This window comes from Mustela putorius, unplaced genomic scaffold, assembly GCF_011764305.1.
Source record: "Mustela putorius furo isolate JIRA1106 unplaced genomic scaffold, ASM1176430v1.1 tig00000508_pilon_pilon_pilon, whole genome shotgun sequence".
NCBI classification, from domain to species: domain Eukaryota; kingdom Metazoa; phylum Chordata; class Mammalia; order Carnivora; family Mustelidae; genus Mustela; species Mustela putorius.
In genome coordinates, this window is record NW_025421402.1 from 5,582,790 (window position 1) to 5,609,999 (window position 27,210).

Consider the following 27,210-nt stretch of genomic DNA (forward strand, 5'->3'; position numbering starts at 1 on the left):
GGACAAACTGAATTATCCTTCAGGGTAGGAAGTTGGGGGTGATGGCTAACGGGGAAGCCCGGAGAGGTGGAGTCAACCAGGTGGGAGCTTGGTCCCAAAAGGTAAGTGACAAGTCCCACTGGGCTGGGCCAAGGGAGAACCCCAGGGCCACTGCTGCAAAAGGCCACGATGGCCAACAGGATGGGCCTGGGCGCATTAGCGCCTGCGGTGCCCTGTGCTGGGATCCAGGATCAGACTCAGAAGGTGGGAAAGCTACCTTTAGAGAAAGGCACTGTCAGTAAATCACCCCTGGTGATCTGGCCCCAGTCCTGGGGTGCTCCGATCCAGAGGGGCTCAGTGCATAGTCAAGGCTCTCGGGGCCATCCCCAGAAGGCTGGCAGACGCCGGGCCTAGGAACGAAACCGGAAGAGGCACTTGGACCCTGGTTCCCAGAGTGGGAGAAAGGGGTGGGCACCCGGGCAGAGGGAGCCCTGGGGATTGGCAGTGGCTGTGGGCAGGGCAGGAGGGACGGGGGAGGAGTCAACTTGTACACGTGAAAAAGTCTGGCGGGGGCCGGGTTTTTCCCTTCCTCCTCCTCCTCCCCCTCCCTCCTCTTCCCCACCTTCCTCCACCCTCCCTTCCCCTCCCCTTCTCCCTCCTCCTCCTCCTTCTCCACCTCCTCCTCCAGCTCAGGTTGCAGCTTCTCTGGGGAGCCGCTCACCTTCCCGGAGTAGCCCCCAGCCTGGGCAGGGACCCCAGCAGGGCGCAGGGCACGGCGCCCAGCCCCGCGGCACCCCGGCTGTAGCGGGCGGGAGCCGGCGCGCCGCGGCCCCCAGGACACGCGCGGTGAGTCCCGCGGGCGTCGCGCAGTGTCCGGAGGGCTGGGCGGGCGGCGCGCCGCGGGGAGGAAGGGGGCGGTCGGAGGAGGGGGCACCGCGGCGCCGGGGAAACCGAGCAAAGGTAAGCGGAGCGGCTCTTAAAGGCGCCGGTCTGCTTTTGCCCTGGGGCGGGAGGTTGGAGGGCAGTGCAGGCGCGCCGCGGGGAGATCGGAGATCACGAGGCGCGCTGGCTCGCGTGCTGGGGGTGGGCGATGCCCCGAGCAGGCCCCTCCCAAGTTCCAGGTGCGCCGGTTCACCTTCGCAGACCCCCGCCTCTCCCCGACCCGGGAGTCTCCGCCGAGACTCACTCCGGCCCCCGGGCTCCCTGAACCCTAGGAAGCAAAGTTTATAACCCAGGTTCAGACCTGGCGCTTTCTCATCGCCCTTCCTTCTGGGAAGGGCAAGGGTCGGGAGTCTCCGGTGACGGGAGAACCCGCGCGAGTGTGGGGCCAGATTGCACCTTGAAGGGCTTTCTGGGCTCCGGTGAACTTTCCAGAGCGGCAGGCTGGAGGGTGGGAGACTAGAGCCCTGGGGTGAAGGTGGAAGGACAGCGTGGGGGCGCTGGGGCCTCTGGGGATCGCTGCCTCTTCTCTGCCCCCCAGGAGACCACAGGGGCAGGGGCTCCCAGTCCGCAGCAGCAGTAAGCAAAGGGTTAATAGAGCCGTGGGGAAGGGCGGCTGGTGGCCTGTTGAGCTGTGCGGGTGAGCATTCGGCCGCTTGGGGGGCAGGGGATGGGTTGGGGGAGAGGCTCAGAGGATCGGGAGTCGGTAGGGGCTGGAGGCCTCCCTTCTCTCCGTGTTGGCAGCGGCGGGAGTTCCCGGAGCTGTCTGCAGGCCCTGTGGGCGTCGGGCTGTTCAGACAGTGACCGATTTTCTGTGCTGTAGGGTCAGCACCCTCCTAGGCACCAGCAGCCTCTTTAATGCATGCTGAACCCTTTCTGGACAGCAGGGGTAGGAGAGTTAGAGCTGTGTGAGGGGTGGGGTGGGGGAGGTCAGCTCCCCCAGAATCTCATCCCCAGGAATTGCTCTGCAGTTCCTCAACTGTGGCCTGGGCACTGTGACTCACTGCCAGCACCAGCTTGCCCTGCCCCCCACCCCGGCCAGGACCCTGTGAGATGCAGGGGGCATCTCCCAGGGTTGCTGGGCACACAGCACATTCTGGGACACTGGGCTGGGGGGCGCAGAATCCTGGAGGATGCTGGGAGGACTGGCTCCCTGGCTCTGCCCGCCCCCACAGAGATCCTCTACCTTTAGTCTAGCCTTGGGAAGCGACTGGGACACATGGCGAGGGGAGGCAAAGGTGGTTCGAGGCAACCCTAGCTTCTGGGTTTGGGTCTGCATCTTGAAGGCTGTCTAGAGAGAGGGTCACCTTGCCAGAGCAAAGCTACTGGCTCGGATTACTCTCTCTGCCCCAGCCACCTCCTGTGTAGCGGAAGTGGGGCTGGCTTCCCCCCACCCCTGCAACCTCACCAGCCTGTTGGGTTCCTGGGACTCTCCCCACTGGCCAACCATGACCCTCCAGGAGAATGGATCCCTCCTTCTTCCCATATTTATGGGGGTTTCCAGAGCCAGAGTGGACTCCGTAAGCTCCATCTGAATTCTGAATGCCTTGGTGGCTACCAGTTAGAGAGTATCTGCTGGGTTCCCAGCAGATGCAGTAAACATCGCCGTCCCGTTTTATAGGCGAGAAAACAGAGGCTATGAGAGACCAACTTTCCCTCAGCCTCACATTAAGTGGGATCCAGCCCACTTCCGTCTGAACCTGGGCTTCCTGCTAGATACTCCCTGCCCCATCTGGGGAGCTCCTGTCCCGCTCTGGAGTTCTCTGGTTTGACATCAGTCCCCAGGAGAAGGAAGGATGGGTGTGGTGCTCTGGGTAAGAACGTTCCCGCTTGTTTTGTGCCACGCAGAGCCAGGCTTTTCCGTGGGTCGCAGGAGAGGAGACACTAGATCCGAAGAACCTACAACTAGGTTCTTGGTCTGAGATCTCCTGGGATCCAGCCGCCTGCCCGGGAAGCCACCCCCTGGGTCCCTGGGGTCATGATGCTGCCTTTTGGACCGCACTTCTTTTCTCTGTAGGCCCAGACTCCATCATCTGTCAACGTGCCCCATGCTGTAGGGCAGAGCCTGGGTTGGTCTTCCCAGCTTCTACCCCAACTGTGCCTCTTCTTGGTGGGGGTTACCCTCTTTGGGACTTTGGGCTCGAACCTCTATCCATCCTTCCCGATTCCTTTCCTTCCCTGAGTTTGAGACCTAAAGGGGAGGGAGAACCGGGGTCTTGTTGGAATCTGGGTCCAGAACATACTAGCTGAGTCCCCTCGCCCCAGCAGGCACCTCCGAGCCTCAGTTTCCTGGTCTCTGAAATGGGAATCCTCGTAGGTCGGGTGGTTAGATGAACGAAATGAAATAACACACAGTGCCTGGCACGTAGCAGATGCTCAGGGACTGTTAGCTGAATCGTGCATGGTTATTTGGGAAGGAAATTTCCCAGTTATCACACCATGCCTGGCTCTGGGGTAGAGACCGAGGCAGGCTTTCCTAATCCCAGCAGGCTGGGCCCTGAGCATCTTTCCTGCTCTTCCAGCTTGGGGAGGAAGGGGTGGTTGGAAACCTGCCAGGAGGGGACCAGGAATCTGGGTTGTGGGGACTCTGCCCTCTAGTTTCTAGCATGAGTGAAGTGGGCACTGAAAGCTGGGAATCCAGCAGTTTCCGGCCAGCCTCTTTGCCCTGGGGTAAAAAGACCCTCGCTCCCTCCTTCATTAACTGCTGTCCCTTTTCTCCTCTGTCATCTGTGAGGGAGTGGCTGGCCTGGGTCCAAACTTATCTGATTAGCGTCACCTCGTTCCTTGGGAACAAGTCACATTTCTCTTCTGTAGCCCCGAGTCCTACCCCCACCCCTTCTGTCGCCAACCCTGGACCCTTTGCCTTTGGCCCTGCCATCAGCTGCTGAGTGGGCGGCTCGCCATCTCGGGAGGGTGGAGCTGCCCAGGGCCGGGCTTGTCTTGTCCTGGCCCCCACAGCTGTGTGCATTTCCTGGAACCCAGCTCTAAGGCCGGGCTAACAGCAGATCGGCAGATCGGGCCAGGGCCTGGGGCCCGGGATCCCCACAGAGCTGGGGGCTGGGCCCGGCAGGAGCTGGCCAGGGGTGCTGCAGCCGATCAAGAAGGGGGAACGCTGTAGGCGCGTCTCAGCCAGGACTCCTGTCTGAAGGAGAGCCCATCTGCTTCTGAATTCTGCAGTTTTATCTGCAGGGGAGGAGGGACCAGGAGGCAAGTGTGAGGACTGGCCTGCAACCAGAAAGGGTCTTGAAGCTTCTTGCAGACACGAGTGTCCCTGGTGAGTCAGGGCCCCCCTGGGTAAGAAGACATGGGCCAGAACTTTGGAAGGAACGGTGGTGAGACCCTCTTTCTTGGAACTGTGGACCGGGGTCTAACCCTGTGCCGCCTTCCTGCCTACCAACATTAAATCGAGTCTGCCTTCGAATGAGAGGGGTGGGGACAGGCAAGGGGACTCTGTGATGGCCAGCTGGGGCGTTCCTTCATTTATATGCGAGCGCCCACCTTCTGTCCAGCATGGGGGGCGGTTTGGCGACTTCGGAGTGGGTTCCGGTCCTGCCCCTGCTGCGGAGCGAGGGGCTTCCGGTGCAGGACCTCATTCACCCAAGCCTTGGATTCCTCTGTGAGAAAGAGAGCGGGAGCATTACACATGAGGATGACAGTGAGACACTGGCCACCACACTCCTGGCTTTTTGCCTCACCTCGTGTTGTTAGCGAGGGCTGGTTGCTGTCCGAGTCCCTGGGCCACACGTGGCAGTTCTCAGTAGCTTGACTTCTGCTCTGTCCCTGTAGAAACCACAGCTTAGGCCTCGCATAGGGGAAGGGGACTGCCCTTAAAACGTTTCCACTCTCCCTCCTTCCAAGGACCTTCTGTGCTTTATTGTTATGGGGGTTAAGTTCTGACAAAACTCCAGAACGATTTCTCTCTTTACACCCTTACGTCTCTCAAGAAGCCTCCACTTTCTTGCCTTTGTGGGGCCGGGGGTTGAGGGGGAGGTCCCTTCAGGAACGAGGGCTGCTTCTCTCCTGTGGTCCCAGCAAAGGAGACCCTTGCTGGGGGACCAGGCCCTGCTCTGTCCTTTCCAGGGTTGTGGCAGGATCCAGTGCCTGGGAGCAGGTAGGAGACAGGTCTTGTGCCCGAGGTTTCACTCATAACGTCAGTAGTGCTGGGTCCCCAGACCACCTCTGCCACCCGGGCATGGGATGAGGCCCGAGAAGGGGTCCCAGAGCCCCTCCCTTACCAGCTGGCAGTACCCGCCACTGTGGCTGGGCCGGGTGCCCTGCTCTGTGCGGATGCCGTAGCTGAGATTGCTTCTTCCCAAGGCAGGGTGGTCCTTGGGTGGGCTTGCCTGGGGACCTCTGGGCAGGTCCTCGAAGTCCCCGAAGGAGCAAAGAGAGCACTGAAGTCCCAGTCACAGGCCCTCGGTTCTGGTCTCAGCTCTGCCCCTTCAGGCTGCATGGCCCGAGGCGGGTCATCCCCTTGGCTGAGTCTTGCCTTCTTCTCCTGAAAAAGGAGGGCACAGACCAAGGGATTTCTAAAGCTCCATCCAAGATGACTGGTTTGTGGTTCCAGCTTTTGGCAGTCCTGCTGCTAAGGTGAGCTGTGCTCTGGGACTCCGGGAGGGACCCTGCCTTCTGTTCTTTTAAACTCAGGAGCCCAGACGAGGGCTTCCCCCAGCCAAGGCCTGCCGTGGCTCAGATGACTGAGGAACCCCTGGGAGGCCTCCTCGAGTCAGATAAGAGGAGAAAAGAACCTCCTGAGGGAGTGGGTGCTGGATTCAAACCCTGTGCAGACACTGGGCGCTCAGGGGCTGCTTCCGGGAGTGAGGGCACATGAGCCAAGAATGGACGGCATGGTTTTAAACAGTGGGGAAAATTCAAAAGAAGAAAAAAAAAATACTCCGTGCCACTGAAAATGATATAAAATTCAGATTTTTGCGTCCACAAGTTAAAGTTGACCGGAAGATAGCCGACTTGTTTGTGTCCATCCTGTCTTCGGGCACTTTCTACAAAGGGCGGGGGTGGGGGTGGGGTGCGGTGGTGTGATTGCGGCAGAGACGGTATGACCCCCAAAGCCGAAAATATTGACTATCTGGCCTTTTACAGAACAAGTGTGCCAATCCCCGTTCGAGATAATTATAGTCCTCCCCAGGCTTGCACTAAAGAGTTTTGGAATCTCAATCTAAAAATACTTTTCTTTTCATTTAAAAAGAAGTGTTACTTCTTTTAACATAAGCAGCGAGTGGCCATTATGCAAGTATTGGAGGAAGCAAATAAGCAAAAAAGGAGATATTAGAGTCACTCCTGGTTCTGCCACCCAGAGAGACCTGCTGTTAGCCATTTATCTTGTATCCGTCTGGAATGTATGCAGTGTCCGTGTTTATAAGCGTGAGTCTCCAGCGTGTGGATACCCAGCCTGCAGGGAGCGTCACAATTGTACATGTCGGCCCTTCTCACTTGAAAACACATCTCAAACTGTCTGCTCCCTCCAGACCCAGTGAGGTTTATCCTGGTGTGTCACAACCCCTGGGGATGTCCAGACAGCTGGGCAGGGAATCCTTCGGACCTGCTTATTGCCACTTGGGGGCTTGCTGGGGCCAGAGCTCTGGGTCTGGGAGTCATCAGCACGAGGCTGGCGGTTTCCACCACGGGAAAGCATGAGGTCACCAGGAAGAATGCTCAGAGGGGAAGAACCGGAGGGCCAGGGCTGGAGAGGGAACTCTGGGGAGTGCCAGCTTTGAGAGACAGGTAGAGGAAGTGAGTCTGGGAGATGGGAGAGGGAGAGGGAAGCAGGAGGAGAGCCAGGAGGCCAGGGGAGGGGAAGACTGGGCGTGGCACTTAGGACAGTGGCTGCCCACCGCCCCCACCCCCACCCCCGGCTTGTACCTGTAGCATGAGTGAGTGACTAGGAGAAACCAGCACCCCCCCCCCCCAGGAGCCTAGGCTCTGGGCAGCAGGTGCCACTGAAGGGGGCACTTAGAGAACAGCTGAACGAGGGGGAGATGTTCAGAGGTTTCTCGGAGGGGGCCTTGGAGGCAGGGAGGAGCGGGAGGTGGTCCGGGCCAAGGGGGCTACCTGGGCCCAGCCTGGCAGGAGGGAAGCCATGCAGAGCCTGAGGAGGCCAGCTTGCCCTGAAGCTTGGAGCATATTGGTGGGGGTCCTGTTGGAACACAGGCCAGACTGGAGCGGGTGGGGGGTGCTGGGAGCGGACTAAAAATAGGACTGCGGGCTAGAGACGCTGGAAAAGCTCCTCCCGCCCTGCCTGCTCCTGAGACTGAGAGGTCCCCAGGGATGCCAGCACTTGAAGTTAACAAAGATCCCAGGACGACCACCGAGAAGGCTGGCTTCTTGCATGGCCGAGGGGGAGCTAGAGCGTGGGCGAACTTGGTCCGCCTTATTTCTCCTCCGTTTCATTGGGTGGAAGATGGTGGGCACCAGCCCTGGGGCTTAAGCAAATGGTGAGGAGACAGGTGTGAGCTGTTTCCTTGGGGACTGACCTCAGAAAACGTTCTAGACTTTGGGATTTCGCAAACGCTGAGCGAGGTGGCTGAGGGACCTCCCGTGAGGGTCTTCAGCGGAACCCGCGAAAAGGAGCAAGGAAACGGTTTCCTCTGCCTGGGAGGGAATGTGGGGATGGGTTTTGCCTTTACTGCCCCTTGCTGTAGCCTCTGGTCTAGAACGTTCTGCACAGCCCAGGACCCGAGCTGGTGGGAGGGCACCTTGTTACATCTTAGCATTTGCAAATCCAGAGCCTCCCCAAAGACTGCAGACCAGACTTAGCTAGGTCTGAAAAAGGATCAAGAAAAAAAAAAAAAAAGCAGAAGATGATAAATGGGCCTCCGTTCCTTGAGCCTTAGGAAGCCAAAGGGAGCAACAAAGTGAGCATCAGCAGGGCTGATGTGGGGCTAGAAGTGGACAGTCAGGGGGTCAGGAGAAGTCAGCTGTAGGGGTCAAGGCCAAGGTCTGTCCCAGGTAGTGCACCTGACCTGTGAGGTCCTAGGAATCTACCCCTGAAGGAATGGGAACCCCTGAGGAAGGTCTCAGGACCCTGTCAAATCCCCTTGCCACAAGCCCCATAGACCCCAACTCAATGGTGTTTGGTGGGAACCTAGCATCCCCAGTCAAGAAAAAAAAAGTATCCCTCGCTGTGGGTCATCTGCCCAAGAGGAGACCTTCACAGACCTCGCTGAGGGAGTCGCTGCCCAGCAGGCAGCTTCCCCTGTGCTTCAGTGGTGCCCCTTCCTCCCCACCCCCACCACTGCCATCAGGGTCAAGAGCAGCCCAGGAAGGTGGGTTAGGTCACAGTTAAGGCTTCGAGTCCAGAAGACAACTGACAGTTCCTGGCTGCTCTCTGGTCTCCAGGTAGCCCCTAGAACTCGGGACTTGTAGCTTTCAGATACTCACTCGCTGGCCATTTGAGGGTTTGCTCAGTGCCAGTCCTGGGGGTGTAATGATGGGTCAGACCCAGTCCTTGCTGTTAACCTGCTCGCAGGCAAACCTGTGGGTTAGACAAATGAACAGGGACACCTGCGAGCCAGGTGCTCTGCTTGGGAATGTCCAGGATGCCATAGGCTGGTGCCAGTGGGCTTTCAGACCAGGGGAGAAGCGACAGTCCTCACAGAAGGCCTCTTGGAAGAGGTCGTGCCTTTCTCCAGCCTTGAAGATGCGGACACTTAAACTGGGTTTCTCCAGTCTCTGGCCTACCAGTCCCGCCGTTCCAGAGAACCAAGGATGTCCGGGGTCTTGGGCTGGTTCTCTGGACTGCACACCTTGCTATGCTTCCCCAGAAAGAGGGCAGGGTTGGGCCCACCCCAGGTGTGCTCAGGACCCACCTACTAGGTATGGAGCTGGCCTCGTGAGATAAACCTAGAAACGGGCCTTGGCCGGATTAAAGAAGGAAGAGCCCCACCGTATACCGCCTTTGTCCTCAATGGGCCCTGTATGTATGTAGAGGAAAGAGTTTTAAATAAGCCTTTGGGGCTCAGTGGCCTGTGGCCTCATTCATTCGAGTAAGGCACTGGGCAAACAGCTCACCGAACCCGCTCTCGTCCTGGAGGGCGTCACAGTCTGGTGATAAATGTACACAAGCTGGTTTAGCAGTGACAAGGAGGAAGCGTCCCAATTGTGGTCACATGTGGTTCTGCGGAGGAAGCGACACTTGAGTTTGGAAGTCGTCTTACCAAGGGAACAATGAGGAAGGGCATCCCGGGCCAAATGAGCAGCACGTGCAAAGCTGTGGGGCACGAGTGTGGTTTACTCTGGGAACAACAAGCACACCCCATAAAACTGGACCCTCCCGGGAGTGATGAGAGCCGAGACTCGAGAAGGAGACAGATCAAAACACAAGGGGCCTGATCTGCTGGGCCCTGGAGTTTGGACTTTTGTCTGAGGGCATTGTCAGGTTGAAGGATTTTAAAGAGGGGAGTGACATCGTCAGAAAGCAACCAAGAAAGTTAAGTCCGGGAGTCTCTTGGCAGTTGGATCGGGGACTAGATATTCTCCCCATTAGGCAGACTGGGAAACCGAGGCATGGGCTGTTTTCCCAGGTCACGGTGCTGGTGAGTGGGAAGGTTAGCGCTGCACGCTCCCAGAAGGCCTTCCCCGCCTGCTTCCTGCATTCCCAGCAGAGGCAGTGGGAAGAACTTGTCCACTGGCCGGCTGCAGGCCTCTCTGTGGCCACCCAGGAGGCCCCAGGCTCCCAGCATCTCCTCCAGGCCGAGCTGGCACAGGGCGAGGTCAGCGATGAGACCCCCCGGGGCTGCTGCTGCTGATTGCCCCTGAGGTTTGTCGCAAGCCAGGGAAACCAAGGCCCCCTGGGCTGGGTCAGCTGCAGGATGGGGGAAGAGATGCTATCTTCCAGGGCTCCCTGAGGCTCGGTCTCCCTGGGAGGAGGGAGTGTCTCTGAAGTCCCAGCTCATGACGTCTGCAAGCTCGGTCAGCCGGTCAGCCGTGGCCTCTTGTTCTTTTGAAATCCGCCCAAAGGCCCAAAGTGGCTGAGTGGCCGAGGTAGGGGGGCGGGGCAGGGAGAGGGTGGCAGAGGGTGTCCTGGCCAGTGATCAGCCTTTGAGACCAAGGCTCAGCCCCTCTGGGCTCCCGAGAGTGAGCAGTTGTGAGTTAGAGCCTCAGGCCCTGCCCCTGGGCCCTCAGAGACTGAGACAGGGGGACTTGGAGAAGCACCTGATTCGTTCCTGGAGCCCAGAAGGTGCTCACTGTGGGCCTGTGTGATGTCTGTGAGGAGCAGAGTGGCCCCAGGGACAGAGGCACTTGAAAAGTCCTCGCCGGAGCCCCGGGAGAGGATACGATCTCCCGGCTGCCTGGTGGCCCTGGGGGTCGGGGAAGCCTTGCCAGACTCCCGGCCTGAGCTGGCCTAAATGTGGGCAGGGGTACCGGCGCTGGAGCTGAGCTTGGGTTGTGGGGAGCAGGGAGACCAAAGCCGTTGGAGGCAGGAGGCTGGATTGAAGGACCTTGGGTGCAGGCTGTAAATTGGGGCTTCATTCAGGGAGGAGGGAAAGGGCTTCTCAGAGGGGTTTGCTTGAGAGAGGCTTCTCAGAGCCTGGCTCCCTGGAGGTTACGGGAGGAAGCCGGCTGCTGCCCTCCATACCTCCTTCCGGGAGAGGCTGCCCAGCTTCCCCGGAGGCTCTGCCAACCTCCTCCTCTGCCTCCGTAGTCTTCGCTGGCAGGGCCTGGCAGGTGGCCCGGGCCTGGGGCAGGTGGGGCTGGGACCTGGCAGAGGCTGTCCTGGGGGCAGCCGGCTGTGTCCGCCCTCCCTGGACACTGGGCCTGGGGGCCAGCCAGGCCTGCTCTGGGGAGCTTTCTCCCTTGCAAGGACCGGGGCTGAGAGCGGTCAGCTGGGAGGCTGGGGTCCTCTGCCCCGTCCGTCTAAGTCGGGGTTGGGGGAGGCCAGGCCCGCCTGGTCTTTCCCTCTTAGTCGGGAGCCTCGGGACTGCCTGGCTTCCTGCCCTTTGCCATCGGGGGTCCCGCAGCACTTCATACGCTGTAAGGAGGTCTGTGAGGGACACGTCTCCTGTGTTATCGGGGGCCTCCTTTCCGGCACATCTTTGCGTCTGAGCCGGAGCTTGCGAGAGGAGGAGGGAAGTGCAAGGTGTCCTGGTGTCCTCGTGCTAGGGCGGTGTCATGTTAGCTCACCCGGCGTCTGCACTCAGATGTCTGCTGGACATGAAACACTGGCCCCAAACCCAGTTTCTGGACTTGCCTCCTGAACCTGTGCGCCAACATTCCCCGCGTCCCGCGGTGGCCGCTCCGTCCTCCCAGGTGCTCCAGCCAGAGCCCCTCAGGGTCTTGCTCAACTCCTCTCTCCCCGTTCTGCAAATCCCTTGGGCTCCACCTGCAAAATACAACCAGACGCCAGACGCTTCCACTGTTCCCACACTGCTCTCAGCCACCACCTTCTGTCACCTGGATCTCTCCAGGAGCCTCCCAATAGGCTCCCTGCTTCCTCCCTTGCCCACACAATCTGTTCTCAACACAGTAGCCAGAGGGAGCCTGTTGAAATCTAAGTGCGACCACATCCCGAAGCTGCTGAAATCCTTCTGTTCCCTGCGGGGGGCCCACATAGTCTGCTCTATGCTCAGCTATGGCCTCCTCTGCACTCTCCTATGGCCTCCTCTGCCTCCACACTGCTGTTCCTAGAGCATACAAGCTCACTTCTGCCTCAGGACCTTTGCACCTCCTGCTCCTGCACTGATCTGCTTCCCCTAGATTCCACATGACTAACTCCCTTGCTTACACCTTCTTGGAATTATTCCTGAGATGTCACGTTCCCAGGGAGACCTTCCTGACCACCCTGTTTCAAATTGCAACATCCTACCCTCCCCACCCCCATTCTTCTCTGCTGCTTTCTTTTGCACCTGTCACCATCTAACTTCCTGTGCAGGTTATGTATTTATTTTCTTGTCTATGCTGCTCCCCACCATTCAAATGGAAGTGCCATGAGGGCAGAAATTATGTCTGATTCTTTCATACGTGGATTCTTAGGGTCTACAACAGTGCCTGGCATGTGATTCTGTTAATAGATACTTGTCAACTGAAGGACTGGCGCCAAAGCTCAGAAACATTATATACCCCAACTGCCACCCTCCAGCCCTGCAGAGAGTGGCACCAGAAAATGAATTTGGCTTTTAAGTCGGGGTGGGGGTGGAGGAGACTTGGAGGAGATCTGGAACTGGGAAACAGCTCTTACAGCCTAGGCCCCAGAGAAGGGCAGGGTGGGGAGGGCTCCCGTTAGGAGAAGCAGGGAGCAACGTGGTCACGGAGTTTGGGCCCTTACTAACAAGCAGGAAATTGCTGTATGGTTTTGAGGAAGTCGGGTCTCATCTGGGAGCCTCAGTGTCCTCCCCGGGGCCGCAAGGGGATGGAACGGTGGGTCTGTAAGTGCTTCTGCTGCGGTTCCCAGCGTTCAGCCCTTTCTCACTGGAGTTCAGCCCTTTCTCACCGGGCACATGGTGGCCTCTGGGCAAGTGTCAGCTCCCTCAGGGCCTGGCTCCTCCCTCTCCTGGGCCACCCGCTGCTCTAGCACCAGCAGGAAGTTCTAGGCTGGTTGGTGTGTGCCCGGGAGGAAATGACAGGAGGTAAGCTGGGAACTCCAGGCTTACCTGGCAGGCGGGCCGGAGGGAAGGACTGGTTGCGGGGTCTGCTTGTGAGGAGGGGGGACGTCTGTGCCCATGGTTCCCGAGGGGGCCTCTTCTCCAACACCTCCCCGGCCAGCTCAGCCAGGCCAGCATCCCTGGATGCCCAGCTCCCTCTTCCCCTGGCACCAGTTGCACGAGGACAGCCCCAGATGGCTCCCTGGCCTGGGGACAAAGGCCACACTGTGCCCGGCCTGGGGCTGGCCTCAGGCTGGATCACACTGAGCCCTTCTGTCCCCAGATGGGGGTGAGGGGCAGACAGCAACAAGGTGACAGGCCTTTTTCCTGTCTCCCTTCCCCCTTGACCCCCCAAAATTGAAGAGCTGATTCTCTCCAGGGAAAAGTGACAGAGGCATCTTATGTCTTGAGCGAGGGGACAACAGAGAGCATTCACGACTCCGTCTGCCCTGTCACACCCAAGACCCTGCCGGGTTCAATGCCCCGATTGTCCCCAGCAGAGCGAGGCGTCCACTCTCTGCTGTGGTCACCACCCCTGCCGCCTGCCTTGCTGTCGCCATCAGTAAGTCCCTCCTTACATCCGACCTCCATCCCTGTCCTGCTCCAGGGGAAACTGCTTCCTCTGGGTCTCTCTCGAGTGGGTGGAAGATAGCCGGTCTCCCTCGCTCTGTATCGCCTGGCCCCGTGTTCCTGCTAGAGATGCCGTTGCAGCTTTGCTCTTCTTCTAGCTCCCCAGCCCACCTCCCTCGCACCCCAGGCCCCAGCCGGTGGCCCCTTGCTCCTAACAGAGCTGAGGGGAGCCGAGGGAACAGCAGGAGCAGGTGCCCCTCAGGGCTGGCTCTCTATTGTTTTGCAGAAATCGAGGGCGCCTGGGTGGCTCAGTGGTTAAGCCGCTGCTTTCTGCTCAGGTCATGATCTCAGGGTCCTGGGATCGAGTTCTGCATCTCTGCTCAGCAGGGAGCCTGCTTCTGCCTCTCTCTCTCTCTGCCTGCCTCTCTGCCTACTTGTGATTTCTCTCTGTCAAATAAATAAATAAAATCTTTAAAAAAAAAAAAAAGAAATCGGGGGTCTCCCTCCTACAAGACTTCTGATGAGCCCCCCTCCCCCACAGGCAAGAGCAAGGGTATAAGATTTATGGCAGCTACTGGTAGATTCCTGAACACAAACCCAGCATGCCATCCCATAAATCCCAGACGGCAGGACGGCTTTATGGGGGAGCCCTGTTTTTAGAAGGGGGCGTGCCTAGTCCCTCTTGGCAGAGCTCAGACCTGAAGGAGCCAAGTGCCTGGCTCCCCCCATTGCCCTAGGCTAGCCATGACTGAGCTGGGACATCAGTCTGCAGGGCAGACGTTTCTTCCCCTTCCAGGTTGTGGGGTGTTGGGAAAGGGGGGGGCTCTGCTGCTCCACTCAGCCTGACATCTGCCCTCCTTCTCCCCAGCTCGGAGGATACCGTGTCTCAGCACAGTAGGGCAATCTGGAATCCTGGGTGAATTACCATCCCTTACCCAGACCTCAGATGCTTCTCACCAAGAATGCTTTTTTTTTTTTTTAAAGATTTTATTTATCTATTTGTCAGAGAACGTGGGGGGCACAAATAGGGGGGAGTGGCAGGCGGAGGGAGGAACGGGCTCCTTGCTTAGCAGGAAGCCTGACGGGGGACTCAATCCCAACACCCTGGGATCATGACCTGAGCTGAAGACAGATGTTTAACTGACTGAGCCCCCCAGACGCCCCTGGGGATGCTTTTTTTAAAAATTTATTTTCACAGTCACCGTCTTCAGTTCCAGACTCTGAGAGGGAGACCCAGGAATCTGAATTTTTAAAAATCCTCCCTGGTGCTACTGAGGTTCAACAACTCTGTAGACAACTGACCTGTCCAGTGGGGACATCTCCACTCTCCTGTCCTGCTGGGAAATGTCCGACGACGGGTAGGGCACATCTAGGTCCCCCTGTCCCTGGAGACCATGTGCAGCTGCTGTCCCGAAACTTCTGTTAGGGGATACACTCTGGCCTCCCGCTGGCTGCACACGGCAGGGTAAGGCGGGGTGAGTGCCTGCTGGGAGCTTCACGTCTGTCCGTGCATCCTGCAGACCGTGGGCCTGGGAGTGCAGGGGGCCAGGAAGGAGCGGCGGAGGGTGGCCGGCAGGAACAAGCTTAGGGACAGGGACCAGGAAAGTCCAAGGTGTTGGGCTTTGCCAAGGAAGCTGGAAGAAGAGCTTCGGATGCCTTCTTAGAGGGGGCATCGGGAGCCCCTGAGTTCCTGGAGAACAGGGACCACACTCACTCCCCATGTGACTCCATGTGACCCAGGACGTAGTAGCTACTCGGTCCTCACCTGTCTGAACTGAACCTAGGGAGACTCCGGGGCCCAGGGACAGAGATGGCTCTGCCGGAGGCAACCTGAGGGAGGAGGGCCTGGCTGCCACCCGCCTTCATCTCTGCGCTCAGAGCTGCTGCAGGTAGCTGCCCCGGGAGTGTGGGGGCAGCCAGGACCCTGCTGGCCCAGGGAAGAGCCCTCTCCGGGCTGGCTGAGGACAGAGGATGACCGTGAAGCAAAGCGAACATGTTATGACCCAGAACCCCTTAAACCAGGAGGACTCAGAAGGGGTCTTTGGCCTCAGATTACCAGCTAGTGATTGGGAAAGGGCTGTGCCTGGCTGTTCAGGTAAAAGCTGGGAGGGGGTGCGGGGTGGCCCCCCTCCCATCACAGGACTAGCCCTGGATGCCTTCTTGGCCCGTGTCAGTGGGGCGCTTGGGATGCCTCTTGGTCCTCTGTTCACCAGGGAGGTGTGGGCCGAGCAGGACCAGGGGCAGCTGCACCGAGAACTTAGGACATCATGGAGGGGAATGGGGGGGTGGGGGTGAGGGTGGTGACTGGAGAGGCAGGTGGGTTTTCAGGGCAAGATATGGAAAGAGGGGGAAAGAGGGGTGTGCAGGAAGAGGCAGTCTAACAGAGTGGACAGCAGGGTACCCCCTCGCTCACAGAGCACGAGGCCTGGGGAGCCCCGAGAGGGAACACTTTCTGGCTCTGGAAGGGGCCTTGAGGGGAACAGAGCAGCCCACCCTTCCCGCGCTATGTTCTCTGCGGCGTGGACACTCTGCCCCCTCAGGGCTCTGGCATGGGAGGGCCTCCGCCTCCTGTCCCTGGGGCCCTCTTTTTCCGGCAAGCTTCTGTGTTTCCCCTGAGACCTTCAGCTGCTCCTGACCTCCCACATCTCAGCTGGAGAGGTGGCGCTGGGCCAGCTCAGAGGCACATGTCCCCTCCCTTGTCCCTTCTCCTTTCCTGCCTCGCAGAGGCCTAGGACAAGCCAGAGAGGGAACTCCAGGTGTCCGTGCGAGGGTGAAGTGGGGTTTGGAGCAGACCGAGGCCGCGGGCCAAGCTGGGGTTCAGCTGCTGGGCGTCAGTAAGACTTACTGGCTGTTGACATACTCAAGCTCTTACACACAAGTTGGTGAAGAGCTATTGGCCCGAGTTCTGGTCCCCTCCCTGCCACTCCAGGCCTCTTGGAGAATTCTCTAGACCTCCAGCAGCTCAAAGGTCTGGCCCTGGTGAGGCCCCCAGGATCTTGCTGGCACGTATGGCTGTTAGGCAGCAGTTTGCTGGATTAGTCCATAGTGTGACTACCTCCCCAGGGGCGGGGGAGGGGTAGTGATGGGGGAGCAGGATTCACAGGGAGGGAGAGGGCTATGTCCTGGAATCTCGGCGAAGAAGGCCTCCCTAGGTGCAGGCCTCAGAGCTTGATGGGCCAGCGGAGACCCAGACCCAGAATTCGCATCTGCTGTCAGCCCAGCCTTGTGCCTTGTTCAACCCCAATCTGCGTCCCCCCCCCCCCCGCCCCGCATCCCAGGCCCCACCGCCCGGGACCCGCTGACCATGAACAAGATGAAGAACTTCAAGCGCCGCCTCTCCCTGTCTGTGCCGCGCACCGAGACCATCGAGGAGTCCTTGGCCGAGTTCACAGAGCAGTTCAACCAGCTCCACAACCGGCGCAATGAGGGTGAGGGGTCCAGCTGCCCCCCTGCCCCGCCCTGGCCCTCCCTGACCCAGCCCTCATGGCTGGGGGAGGACAGAGGTGGGAGGCAGTCTCCCTTCCCCTCACCCCCAGCCCCGGGGCGAAGGGGCAGGGTGGGCAGCTGACGCCTCCCCCTCTCAGACCTGCAGCTTGGGCCTCTTGGCAGAGACCCCCAGCCGGAGTCCAGCACCTTCTCCCCGACGGACAGTGGGGAGGACCCTGGGCAGCTGTCCCCTGGTATGCAGTACCGGCGGCAAAACCAGCGCCGCTTCTCCATGGAGGTGAGGGGCGATGGACTCTCCCCTGGGGACCCAGCAACAGTATATGCCCAAGGAGGGTGGCCGCCTGGGACCCCAACTTCATGGATTCACATCCCAGCTCTGCTGTCGGTCATCTCTGTGACTTTGAGCAAGTGTTTCAACCTCTGCATACCAGTCTCCTTGTGTTAAAATGGTCATCGGGAAGATTAAGCAAGTTAATATATACCAAGTGCCTAGAACAATCCTGGTACATAGGAAGCTAGACAACTTGACTGCTGTTCTTTTTACTCAGAGACCTGGACCCATGTATGAGAAAAATAGGCTTCTTATCCATTGGAATCTCATTCTTTAGATGGTTATACTGCAGCCCAGAGAGGGGAAGGGAACTCCTGAGGTCACACAGCAACTCCTGCGTGTTCACATATGTCTCTGAGCGCAGCTTTGAAGCAACTTTGAGCCTGGGGTCACAGCCTGTGGTTTGGCCCTGCTGGGGTTGCTCTACAGGGAAAGCCAGGTCCTGGGTGATGAGTGAGGGTCCCACAGCACGAGGTAGCCTGGAGCAAGCACAGGTGTCCCCCTCTTACCCCGGCCATTGCAGGACATCAGTAAGAGGCTATCTTTGCCCATGGACATCCGCCTGCCCCAGGAATTCCTGCAGAAGCTACAGCTGGAGAGTCCGGACCTGCCCAAACCGCTCAGCCGCATGTCCCGCCGAGCATCCTTGGTGAGTCCTAAGAGGGTCAGGGGTCACCAGGGGAGACCCAGCTTGGACACATCAGATTGGGTTTGCCTGGCCCTGCGGAGCCCTGCAGCAGTTTGTGGGCCTCTGGCGCCACCTGCTGGCCTCAGCGGATTCCCAAGCTTGTACTCCTTGGTCAGTGACGTGCATTCCCCTAGGTGAGTCCCACCAGGGCTGGAGCAGAGCCCCTAGCCCTCTCTGGGCCCCCACGGTTTCCACTGCGGTGAGACCCCTGGACCAGATGGCATGTGCTTTCCGGTCATGGCTGCTTATCATATTTCTTTGGGAGCCCCTTGCAAAACGTGGACTCTGGCCCCCCACTTCAGATACCTATAGAGTCAGACTCCGGGTGGTGGGGCCCAGGAAACTCCGTTGCTAAGGGTCGGGTACCACTGAGCTAGAGGAAGTATGCTGACGAGAGAGACTGCTGGGGAGGCAGGTTCTGAACTGGACACTTGAGGTACAGTGGGGAACAAGGCAGTTTCTGCTACGAGGCTCTAGTATTCTGAGCACGGCGGAGACGGATAGGTTTTGAAGGTGCGTGGCAATCCCAGGTGCCTGGGCCCTGACTCCGCCCCCTCCACTGCCAGGGAAGGAAGAAACTCATACTTCCAAGGGTTCCTTCCTTTCTCATGGGGACAGAGGGGAGAAACCAAGAGGCAGGACTTGTGGCTGCCCTCATCCCTGCTAGGCTCTGTTGTTCCCTCTCCCTGATGGGGGTCTCATTCCCTTCCCTCCTGGAGGCTGGCGCGGGGGGCGGGGGTGTCCTGCACGTCGGACTGTGTGGCCTTCACGCTCACAGGACCCTGTGTCTTTCCCTCTCAGTCAGATATCGGCTTTGGAAAACTGGAAACGTATGTGAAACTGGACAAACTGGGGGAGGTAAGAGGCTGGGCAGGCGGTGAGGAGCAGGGACAGGCTCTCCCGTGCCGCCCTGTCCTGCCTTATTGCCCCTGCCCCGTGGAGACATACCATCTTGGCCATCCAATCTGGCCCAGCCTTTTGCAGGCGTTGAGGGGGGCCCGGGTCCTGGAGGAGGGTATGAGGATGGCATGGGGCCCATGGGCTCTGGGCGTAAACCAGTTTGTCTGTTTTTCCTGCAAGTATTTCTCTGGGTTCGAATCCTGTCTCTGCCATTTATTAGCTCTGTGGCCTTGGGCCAGTTATGTGACCTCTCTGTGCCTTTTTTTTTTTTTTTTCCTCTGTCAAATGGAGATGCGACGGCTGTGTGTCCTGGGGCTGTCGCGAGGGCAGGCTCCGTTACTATAATAAGCTTGCATGCACGCTTACACCGTGCCTGGCACAGGGGCCGCCGTGTGGGCCGTTAGCTGTCTCTGTTACCACTGTGCCCTGCTTTGTGGCAGGGCTTCGGGGCGGCCAGAGGTTTACAGACAGGAGGAAGACACAGCCGTCTCCCTCCAGGAATCCAGAGAGGAGACCTACCTGTAAACATCAACCTAAGGAAGAACAAAACTGGCGTTCTGACAGAAGGGCGCCTCCCCTGCTGGGGGCTCAGGGGAGGGACGGTTCATTCGGAACAGGGAGGAGGGAGGACGGAGTCAGAGAGAGGTGGGCCTTGGAGCAAACAGGAATTTCAGTGACAGGAGAAGAGGGGGGGAAGGGCATAGCCCAAGCAGACACACAGAGAGGAGGGCGCTGGACAGAGGAGTGTGCGCCCTGAGTGTGGCCGGCGCTGTGGGGGTTCTTGTCCCCAGGGAACCTACGCCACGGTCTTCAAAGGGCGCAGCAAGCTGACGGAGAACCTCGTGGCCCTGAAGGAGATCCGGCTGGAGCACGAGGAGGGGGCACCTTGCACGGCCATCCGAGAGGGTATGGCACCCTAGGGTCCTGAGCTCCTGGGGGCTCCTGGGAGGAGGGCTTCATTGACGTGAGCCCCAGTGGGAGCCTTGGGGCAGAAGGTCATTGCCGGAGTGGGGTCTGCTAGGGCTGATCCCAGGAAGAGAGGGTGTGAGGGGTGTGTGGGGCCACAGGGACCCAGGCAGGCCTGTCACCCCACAGTGTCTCTCCTGAGGAACCTAAAGCATGCCAATATTGTGACCCTGCATGACCTCATCCACACGGAGCGGTCTCTCACCCTGGTGTTTGAGTACCTGGTGAGTTGGGCTGGAGCTAGTGGCTTCTCCCCTGTGTGGTGGGGCATGGGGGCGGGGTGGGGGGCAGCCCAGGCCTTGTTCTAGAATCAGGTTCTCAGATGTTCCCATGCAGGAGTGGGCCCAGGGGGTGTAAGGGCAGCTCAGACCCTGGGCCCTGCCCAGGGAGGGGCTTCTGGCCAGAGGTCAAGACAGGTCAGGGCTGAGCCAGGCTCTGTGTTCCAGGACAGTGACCTGAAGCAGTATCTGGACCACTGCGGAAACCTCATGAGCATGCACAATGTCAAGGTGAGGGCCTCGGTAAGGGCTGCCTACCCCCGGGCGCCCCATTTCGGTCCCCATCTATTCTCAAGCCCAACACAGGCACCCGTCTTACCACCAGGGGCCCAGCGGCGAGGTTGCTCAGACCTTTCAAGGTATGAGGGCGTGCAAAGTCACTGCCATTCAGGGAATCCCAGGAACTGTGCTAATAAGCCCCCTACCCCACCAGTGCAGATACACACCCTCTGCCACCATCTAGCCGATGATCCAAAATTCCCTCTCCAACTCTGAGCACCAGTTTTCCATCTGTCAAATGGGTATATGGACGAAAGGAGGCTTGTGGAGAAGCTTGAAGGGAGGAAAGACCCCTTCTGGCCATTGTGAGAGAACCAAGTGCATGGCTCCCAACCCCGGTGGCCTTCCTGGCCCTGCGTGGCCCCCCTCAGCTCCTGGCCAGACAGTGCTCTGGCCGCCAGCACCCTGATGCCTCTTCCACACACCTGGGGCCCTCCCCTAGCTCCCCAGGGACCTCACCGCACACACCGCCCTCCCCACCCAAGCCATGGGGCAGAAATATAGATTCTCCCAGGCGGGACACACCCGCCTTCCACTGCTCACCTTTCTCATCCCCTCCTCCCTCAGATTTTCATGTTCCAGCTGCTCCGGGGCCTTGCCTACTGCCACCGCCGCAAAATCCTGCACCGTGACCTGAAACCGCAGAACCTGCTCATTAGCGAGAGGGGAGAGCTGAAACTGGCTGACTTCGGTGAGGGCGGGGCCCGCCGGGGCCAGGGGGCGCGTCCGGGCCAGGGGGCGGGGCCCGCCCGCTCGCAGGGGCTGGGTGCTGGTGGGGGGCAGGGAGCTGGGAGGCTCAGTGACGTGTCCGTCCCCAGGACTGGCGCGGGCCAAGTCAGTGCCCACGAAGACCTACTCCAATGAGGTGGTGACCCTGTGGTACAGGCCCCCTGATGTGCTGTTGGGGTCTACCGAGTACTCCACCCCCATTGATATGTGGTGAGTGAGCGCCGTGGGACCAGGGGGTTCCCACACCTCCACATTCACTTTTGCTGTCTCAAGGCCCTCTGCCAAGAACTGCCTAACCTCCTTTGACTAGAAGCCATGTGACCCCCTCCTGAAGTAACCGGATAGGAAAGAATTAAGTCTGGACTCTGTTAGCGTTCCCGGGGCTCTAAGTAGACCCTCCCTGGCTCTGCTTCTGAAATACTGCTGCAGGGATACCTGGGAGGTTCCCAGAGGGTGCGGGAGGGCCGCCACTGTAAATACGAGGACTCTTCCCCAAGCATCAGTTCTACTGAAAATTTTGGAAAGGATCTATTATTTGTGTGTGTGTGTGTTAAAATTAACATGCATATGATTTGGTGTAGAATGAAAAAAAAAAAAATGAGCCCAATTTTAAAGCTGAAACCCAGGTTTCTGATTAATGCCACTGTGTTCTGTGCGCCGGGGTCCCCAAGAGAGTGGATTTGCAGACTCTGAGAATCCTCTGGACAGAGTCTGAGATAGCGCTGCTTTCGAAACTCTACATGGGTGCAGACCCAAACTCTATGGGGTGAGGGGAGAGGTTAAAGCGCCCTAGAGCCCAGAGGAGCCCCAGAGAGAGACCCCAGTGGCGCATGCGGCTGTGCTAGCCTCCGCTGTCCTGGGCCGCCCACCCCAGAGCCAGGACCCTTGGAGCCACGATGGCAGGGCGTCCTTGGTGCCCTGGTGGAACAGCCCTAGGAAGGGCGGGTGCGAAGAGGCCCAGCCTGACGCCGCCCCTGCCCATTGCTCCCCGCAGGGGCGTGGGCTGCATCCACTACGAGATGGCCACGGGGAGGCCCCTCTTCCCCGGCTCCACGGTCAAGGAGGAGCTGCACCTCATCTTCCGACTCCTCGGTCAGTCTCCGGCCTCTCCCCCCTCTCGCCACCAGGGGGCGCCAGAACTCCTCCCAGCCCAGGCTCACACAGGGACTGGGAAGAGGGGCTCCCACTCCCTCTCCACCGGGCAGCGACCCCTGTGGCCTCTGCCATTGTCTGCCCCCACCTCCTTCACTGCATCCTTCCCAGTCGCCCGTGGCCCTGGCCCCTCACTGTGCGCTTCCCACGCCTTCTCATCTCCCCAGGGACCCCTACGGAAGAGACGTGGCCTGGCGTGATGGCCCTGCCCGAGTTCAGAGCCTACAACTTCCCGCGGTACCTCCCGCAGCCACTCATCAGCCATGCTCCCAGGTAGCCCTGCTGCCCCACATCTTCTATCCTGGTCTTGGCCCGGGCTGTCCCTCCTGGAGGTGGCCTCCAGTCCCCCAACCAGGCCAGGCCTGTGCCAGTTCCTTCCTCCTGCAGGTTGGATACTGATGGCATCCACCTTCTGACCAGCCTCCTCCTGGTGAGTGTGCCCCCCCCCCCCCCGTGGGGCCCAGGGACAGGCCGCCTGAAGGCCCAAGATCCCACCTGGGCCCTCCACCTGCCTCTGAGCTCACAGCACACACCCTCCCCCATATTCCACCCCATCCCCTTACCCCCAGCCCCCGCCCCCCAGCACTGGTTCCCACACAGAGGTGGGAGTGGGCGCACTCTGAACTCAAACCCTCTTACTATGTAGCCTTGGGCAAGTTCTAGAACTTTCCTGAGCTTCCATTTCCTCCATTGCAAAGGGGAGTTGATAATTCATATTTCCTAAGCTGGTCACAAGGATACACTGAGATAATGGAACACACTTAGTGTGGGACCTGTCTTGAAGGAAGCGCACAGTAAAGGGGAGTTATTGGTATTACATGTTAGTGTTGCTGTTATTAATGTTATGATCACAGAGGCTTCAGCCTCTGGGTTTCCATCCCAAGAGGAGGTCACTCAGGAAGTCCCATTTCTGGTTTTCTCTTGGTGGCTGGAGATCTGGGAGCTGAGCCCGGAGACTGCCTCAGGCTGGCTTGGAGGGGGAGGCTGGCAGCAGACCCTGTGGGCTCCTGGGTTAGACTCGGGCCCCCCTCATGCTGGCCGTCTAACTCAGTGTAGGACTTGCTGCACTGAGGGGTCCCCAGAGTCCCCCAGCCAAGGCCCCATAGCCCACCCTGTGCCTTTCAGTACGAATCCAAGAGTCGCCTGGCAGCAGAGGCAGCCCTGAACCACCCGTACTTCCGGTCTCTGGGAGAGCGTGTGCACCAGCTTGAAGACAGTGCGTGTGGGGAGGTTGGGGGAGGGACCAGGGTCACCCCAGAGCCAAAGAAATGGGGCAGCAGGTGTGGGTGGAAGAGCTGGAGCAAAGAGGCCGGAAGCCCCCAGTGCAGCCAAGTGCTTGGGCACAGGACTTCCCCTCCTTGGGTTCCCGACTGTGACTAAGGGCAAAACTGGGGGATCTAAGAAGCCACCTGAAAGGCCCAGTTAGGTGCTCCTGGGGCAGTCCCAAATGAAGGGGTTCCCCAGCCAGAGGGCTCTCTGTGAGTGTGCGGGCTCCCCCCAGGGGCTCGGCCCTCTCCCTACCTCTCTCCTCTCTCCCCACAGCGGCATCCATCTTCTCCCTAAAGGAGATCCAGCTCCAGAAGGACCCGGGCTATCGGGGCCTGGCCTTCCAGCAGCCAGGTAGGGGCTTGCGCCTCCCCCGCCCCCACCCCTTATTAGAAGAGACCAGGGCAGGCTGCTCCTCCCTCTTGAAGAACAGAGTGGGCAATCAGCATGGCCTCCCCGCAACGTTGGCCTCCCTTTGGGGGGCCCAGGGAGAGCAGGGAAGGGACTGGTTTCCCTATCTCCTGCCCAGGCTTCCTCCCACAGCGTGTCCCTTGTCAGCCCCAACCCGGCATCTGACAGAGCCCTGAGGAAAGTGCACGATCTCTAGGCTACATTCTGTCTGCAAACCCACCTCCATTCTGGGTTCTCTCTGTTCTGGAATTCTCCACAAATCCATTCTGGAATTCTCCCACCTCCGTTCTGGGAGAGCCATACCTTGTCTCTAGAACAACTGATGGCCTTAGATGTGACGAGTACATTATTTTTTATCATCCTAAAATACCCTGACAGAGCCCTGAGGAAGGTGCATGATCTCTGGCGACACTCTGTCTGCAAACCCTGGTTTGCAGGCCAGCAAGCAAATCCTTGCTAGGCCTGTCAGAGCAGCCCCCGAGGTTGTCTCGCCTGGTCCCCGGGGCACCCTGCTGCCCAGCCCCCTCTCTGCAGCCGCACCCTTCCCCCCCAACTCTGTTCTCCAGGCCGAGGGAAGAGCCGGCGGCAGAGCATCTTCTGAGCCGGGCCCACCCTGCTGCGGCCCCAGGGACGAGAGACGAGCGTTCTCCGAGAGCACGACGGCGGGCAGGAGGGGGCCTGCGTGGCCCTGGGAGGACTGAGGAACAAGGGCTAATGGCCGGCCCAGAAGACTTCTTGGCAGCCCTGCTGGCCACGGCTGTTTCCTCTTCCTGCTTCCCACATGCCTCCCCTGTGGCCTTCTCCTCGACACCCACCCCTCTGTTGCTGGCCCCGGAGCTGGGCCTGAGCTGCTTTCCTGGGAGGAGATGAGGGGCAGGGAGGGACCACTGACCCTTTCCCACCCCGAGGTGCTTGGGCACCAGTGTGGGACCCACAGGGAGGGGAGAATCCGGGTGCCCAGCTGAGCAGGGTGCACTGAATGTGGGTCCCACCATAGCCCCCGCCAGGGGCTGCCTGGCGCACGTCACTCTCTTTCTTCCCCTCTGGGAGCAGGAAGCGCAGGGCACTTGTCTGGGACCCTGGAATCCTGGGTGCTGTTGTGGGCACCCAAACCCAGCCTCTACCTGGAGGGCAGGTGTCTCCAGAGCAGCCCAGCCCTTCTCCACATCCTCAGCCTGTCCCCGTTCCCTCTCCTGGCCAGAGGCCCCATATGCTGCTGGCTGCCCGGCTGAGTCCAGAGGCGGCCTGGTCCCACCAGCTGGCCCCCGCCTGCCCGCCCAGCCTGAATGGGATTGCCTTAAATCGGCAGGGGGTAGAGCATCACTGCCCTTGGAGCTCCGACCCAAACTCCTACTTGTCCCCCCTTCCCCAAGAGCGGCTCCTGCTTAACACGCCTGGGCCCTGATAACCCAGCCCGGGCCAGGGTCCAGGGGACGACACCCCGATAGGCAGGGTCACCCTGATTCTGGTACCAGACCAGCCTCAGCTCCTTGGGGCTCGCCCAGCCTCTTCCCTCCTTCCCAGCCCCCACAGCCCGGTCCATGCTGTACCCCACCCCGGCACCAGCCTCCCCATGACCCCGGCCTCCCCAGAGGGCAGGGTGTAAATGCCACAGTCTGACGTGGAGGAAGGTGGGACCGGACGCACAGGCTTTGAGCCGGAGAGCCCCACCCTGGGGAGCTGGGAGCATGAGGGCCCGCAGCCCCAAAGTAGGCCCCTCACCACCCCTTCCGAGCACGCCTGTTGTATTCCCAAGGTCTCCTCAACACTTGCCTGCATCTCTAATGGCAAGGCCAAGGGCAGGCCGGGCGCGGCTGTTCTCCACAAGCCCCCTGCCCGGCCCAACCCCTAAGCCTGAGGAGCAACCCCGGAGGGTCTTGGCCTCCACATGAGTCCTTCCCCTCCTCCCCCCACTGTACTGTGAATGTCCCGTGACTCAGCACAAAGACAGATAATATATTTAATTCATGTTGTACAGAAAAGCTGATTTTGACAGATTGATGCCAAAGATGGAGGACAGAAGACCCTTCTCCAGGCCCCATGAGTGTGGGTGGGGCTTGCTTGTATGTGTATATGTATAAAGTGGACAGAGAGTTTGGTTTGTGTATATCTGTGAACCCACCCTGGGCACGGGAGGGGAGCCCGCACCCTTCCTGCTGTATGCCGGAAGCTGCTGCCTCCGGAACCGGAAGTTCACTCTGGGTGTTGTGGGGAGGCATGGGAGAGGCCTTCAGCCAGGGACCAGGGACAGGGCCTGAGGGGTGGGGCCAGCCAGGAGAGCAAGAAGGAGTCCCCGGGGAAGGGTCTGGGGGGCCGGCTGCTGTACCTGCCCTCTTGCTCCCCCAACCAAACAGCTCCCTGACTTCTTCGGAGGGAAGAAGGGGAGGTTTAGGAGAGGGCCGACATGGGGGGTGGCCAAGGCCAGGGCCCAGAACGAGGTTGCACATGTCCCTAATCCAATCCAGGAATTTCTACAAACTTGGACTCCACCTTCTGTTGCCCAGACTGTCTCTTACCTTGGGGGCACACGACCTCCTTGCTCTCTCCCAGAGCTCTCCATGTCTTGCTCTGCTTTCCAGTGCAGTGTCCAGGTTTTTTTTTTCCCCCAAGAGCACTGTGAGAATGCCAGGCCCCAAACGATTCTTCCTGACCCTACCTGTCCAGCAGCCTCCTGGCCAGCCGTAAGGACTTTCCAATTTGAAGACATGCATGGGTTGGCTGCTTTCAGGGAAGGAAGCTAATGCAGAGGTTGGGTGATGTCTTCTGAGGTTGTGAAAGTAAGGGGCAGACCGGGGCTAGGTTCTCTGCCCAGCACGACCACTGCCAGCCCAGACCTCCTCACCTGTTTTAGGCAGCTGGTCACCAAACGGTAGGACAGTTAGTGCTTGATGGGAAATGCAGTGGTGGGAACTGGAGTCAGGCCTTTTAAGCAGAGTTTGGAAGGAGACAGGACAGACCTGAGGTCTGCGAGGCTCCCTCCTACGTGCCGGGCGTGGTGGAGGATCATTGCATTGACCCCGCACAACAGCCCACTTCTCTCCCCACTGCGGCACAACAGCCCACTTCTCTCCCCACTGCGGGTGAGGACAGTGAGTGTGAATGACCTCCCCCAGAGTCCTGTGCAAACAGGTCTGTTTGCCCTGCCAGCGCTGGTCTTGCAGGAGGGGAAGGAGCCAAAACAAGGGGAAGTGGAGAACCAGGCCCTGAGAGCCAGGGAAACCACACAGGAAGGAGCTGGGGGCAGAGGCTGCTTTGTGGGGCCTCCAGGAGAGAAATGGGCACTGGGTCCCCACTGTGTTGCAGGCAGTGGTGCTGCCAGTTCATCCAGGTGTCTGTCCCTTTAAGAACAGGTGTGGAGACTCACCTGGCTGGGGGGATGTTGGAGGTCTCTGTGGAGGCAGCAAGGCAGCCAGAGCTGCCCTGGAAAAGCCTGGGGCACCCAGGCCTTGTATATAGTTAGTACTCAAAACCTTTCAGCTGAGAAGTAGTTCAGGAGGAGGCTGGAGGGCCCCTGTGACTCTGGTTATGAGTTGTAGGGGCAGACGGGCTTCAAGGGCTGGCCCCAGGGTTCCGGTGACCAGACTAAACAACGCAGCCCAGGTCCTGGAGCCCCATGTTCCCTGGGCACCACCACCATCATGTCCTTAAGCCTTATGGCTCTCACAGGCAGGAACCTGC

The 27,210-nt window shown here is 59.5% G+C and overlaps 1 protein-coding gene across 6 annotated transcripts; it reads left to right on the top strand.

Moving 5' to 3' along the window:
- The first annotated feature begins 574 nt into the window (after positions 1 to 574).
- Positions 575 to 25,628, top strand: CDK18 (cyclin dependent kinase 18). 6 transcript variants are annotated; one of them, XM_045081099.1, is made up of 17 exons: positions 718 to 825; positions 12,895 to 13,077; positions 16,364 to 16,513; positions 16,670 to 16,809; positions 17,387 to 17,512; positions 18,353 to 18,409; positions 19,243 to 19,357; positions 19,547 to 19,641; positions 19,864 to 19,926; positions 20,542 to 20,665; positions 20,793 to 20,913; positions 21,698 to 21,795; positions 22,023 to 22,128; positions 22,243 to 22,285; positions 22,981 to 23,071; positions 23,398 to 23,475; positions 24,099 to 25,628. In XM_045081099.1, the coding sequence occupies exons 3-17, from the start codon at positions 16,390 to 16,392 to the stop codon at positions 24,131 to 24,133; spliced, it is 1,416 nt and encodes a 471-aa protein (XP_044937034.1). In that variant the 5' UTR covers positions 718 to 825; positions 12,895 to 13,077; positions 16,364 to 16,389; the 3' UTR covers positions 24,134 to 25,628. The 6 variants fall into 6 exon arrangements, with proteins under 6 accessions (XP_044937032.1, XP_044937034.1, XP_044937033.1 ...); XM_045081100.1 differs by lacking the exon at positions 718 to 825 and adding an exon at positions 922 to 939; XM_013058234.2 differs by lacking the exon at positions 718 to 825 and adding an exon at positions 14,297 to 14,550 and having other exon boundaries at positions 12,960 to 13,077.
- Positions 25,629 to 27,210: the final 1,582 nt, after the last annotated feature.

What these genes read in the sequence shown, in the direction of transcription:
- CDK18 (XM_045081097.1), top strand. Translation starts at nt 16,390, where the DNA reads ATGAACAAGATGAAGAACTTCAAGCGCCGCCTCTCCCTGTCTGTGCCG. An exon ending in CCACAACCGGCGCAATGAGG is followed by an intron (nt 16,514 to 16,669) that starts GTGAGGGGTCCA and finishes TCCCCCTCTCAG; the next exon opens with ACCTGCAGCTTGGGCCTCTT. An exon ending in TTCTGACCAGCCTCCTCCTG is followed by an intron (nt 22,286 to 22,980) that starts GTGAGTGTGCCC and finishes TGTGCCTTTCAG; the next exon opens with TACGAATCCAAGAGTCGCCT.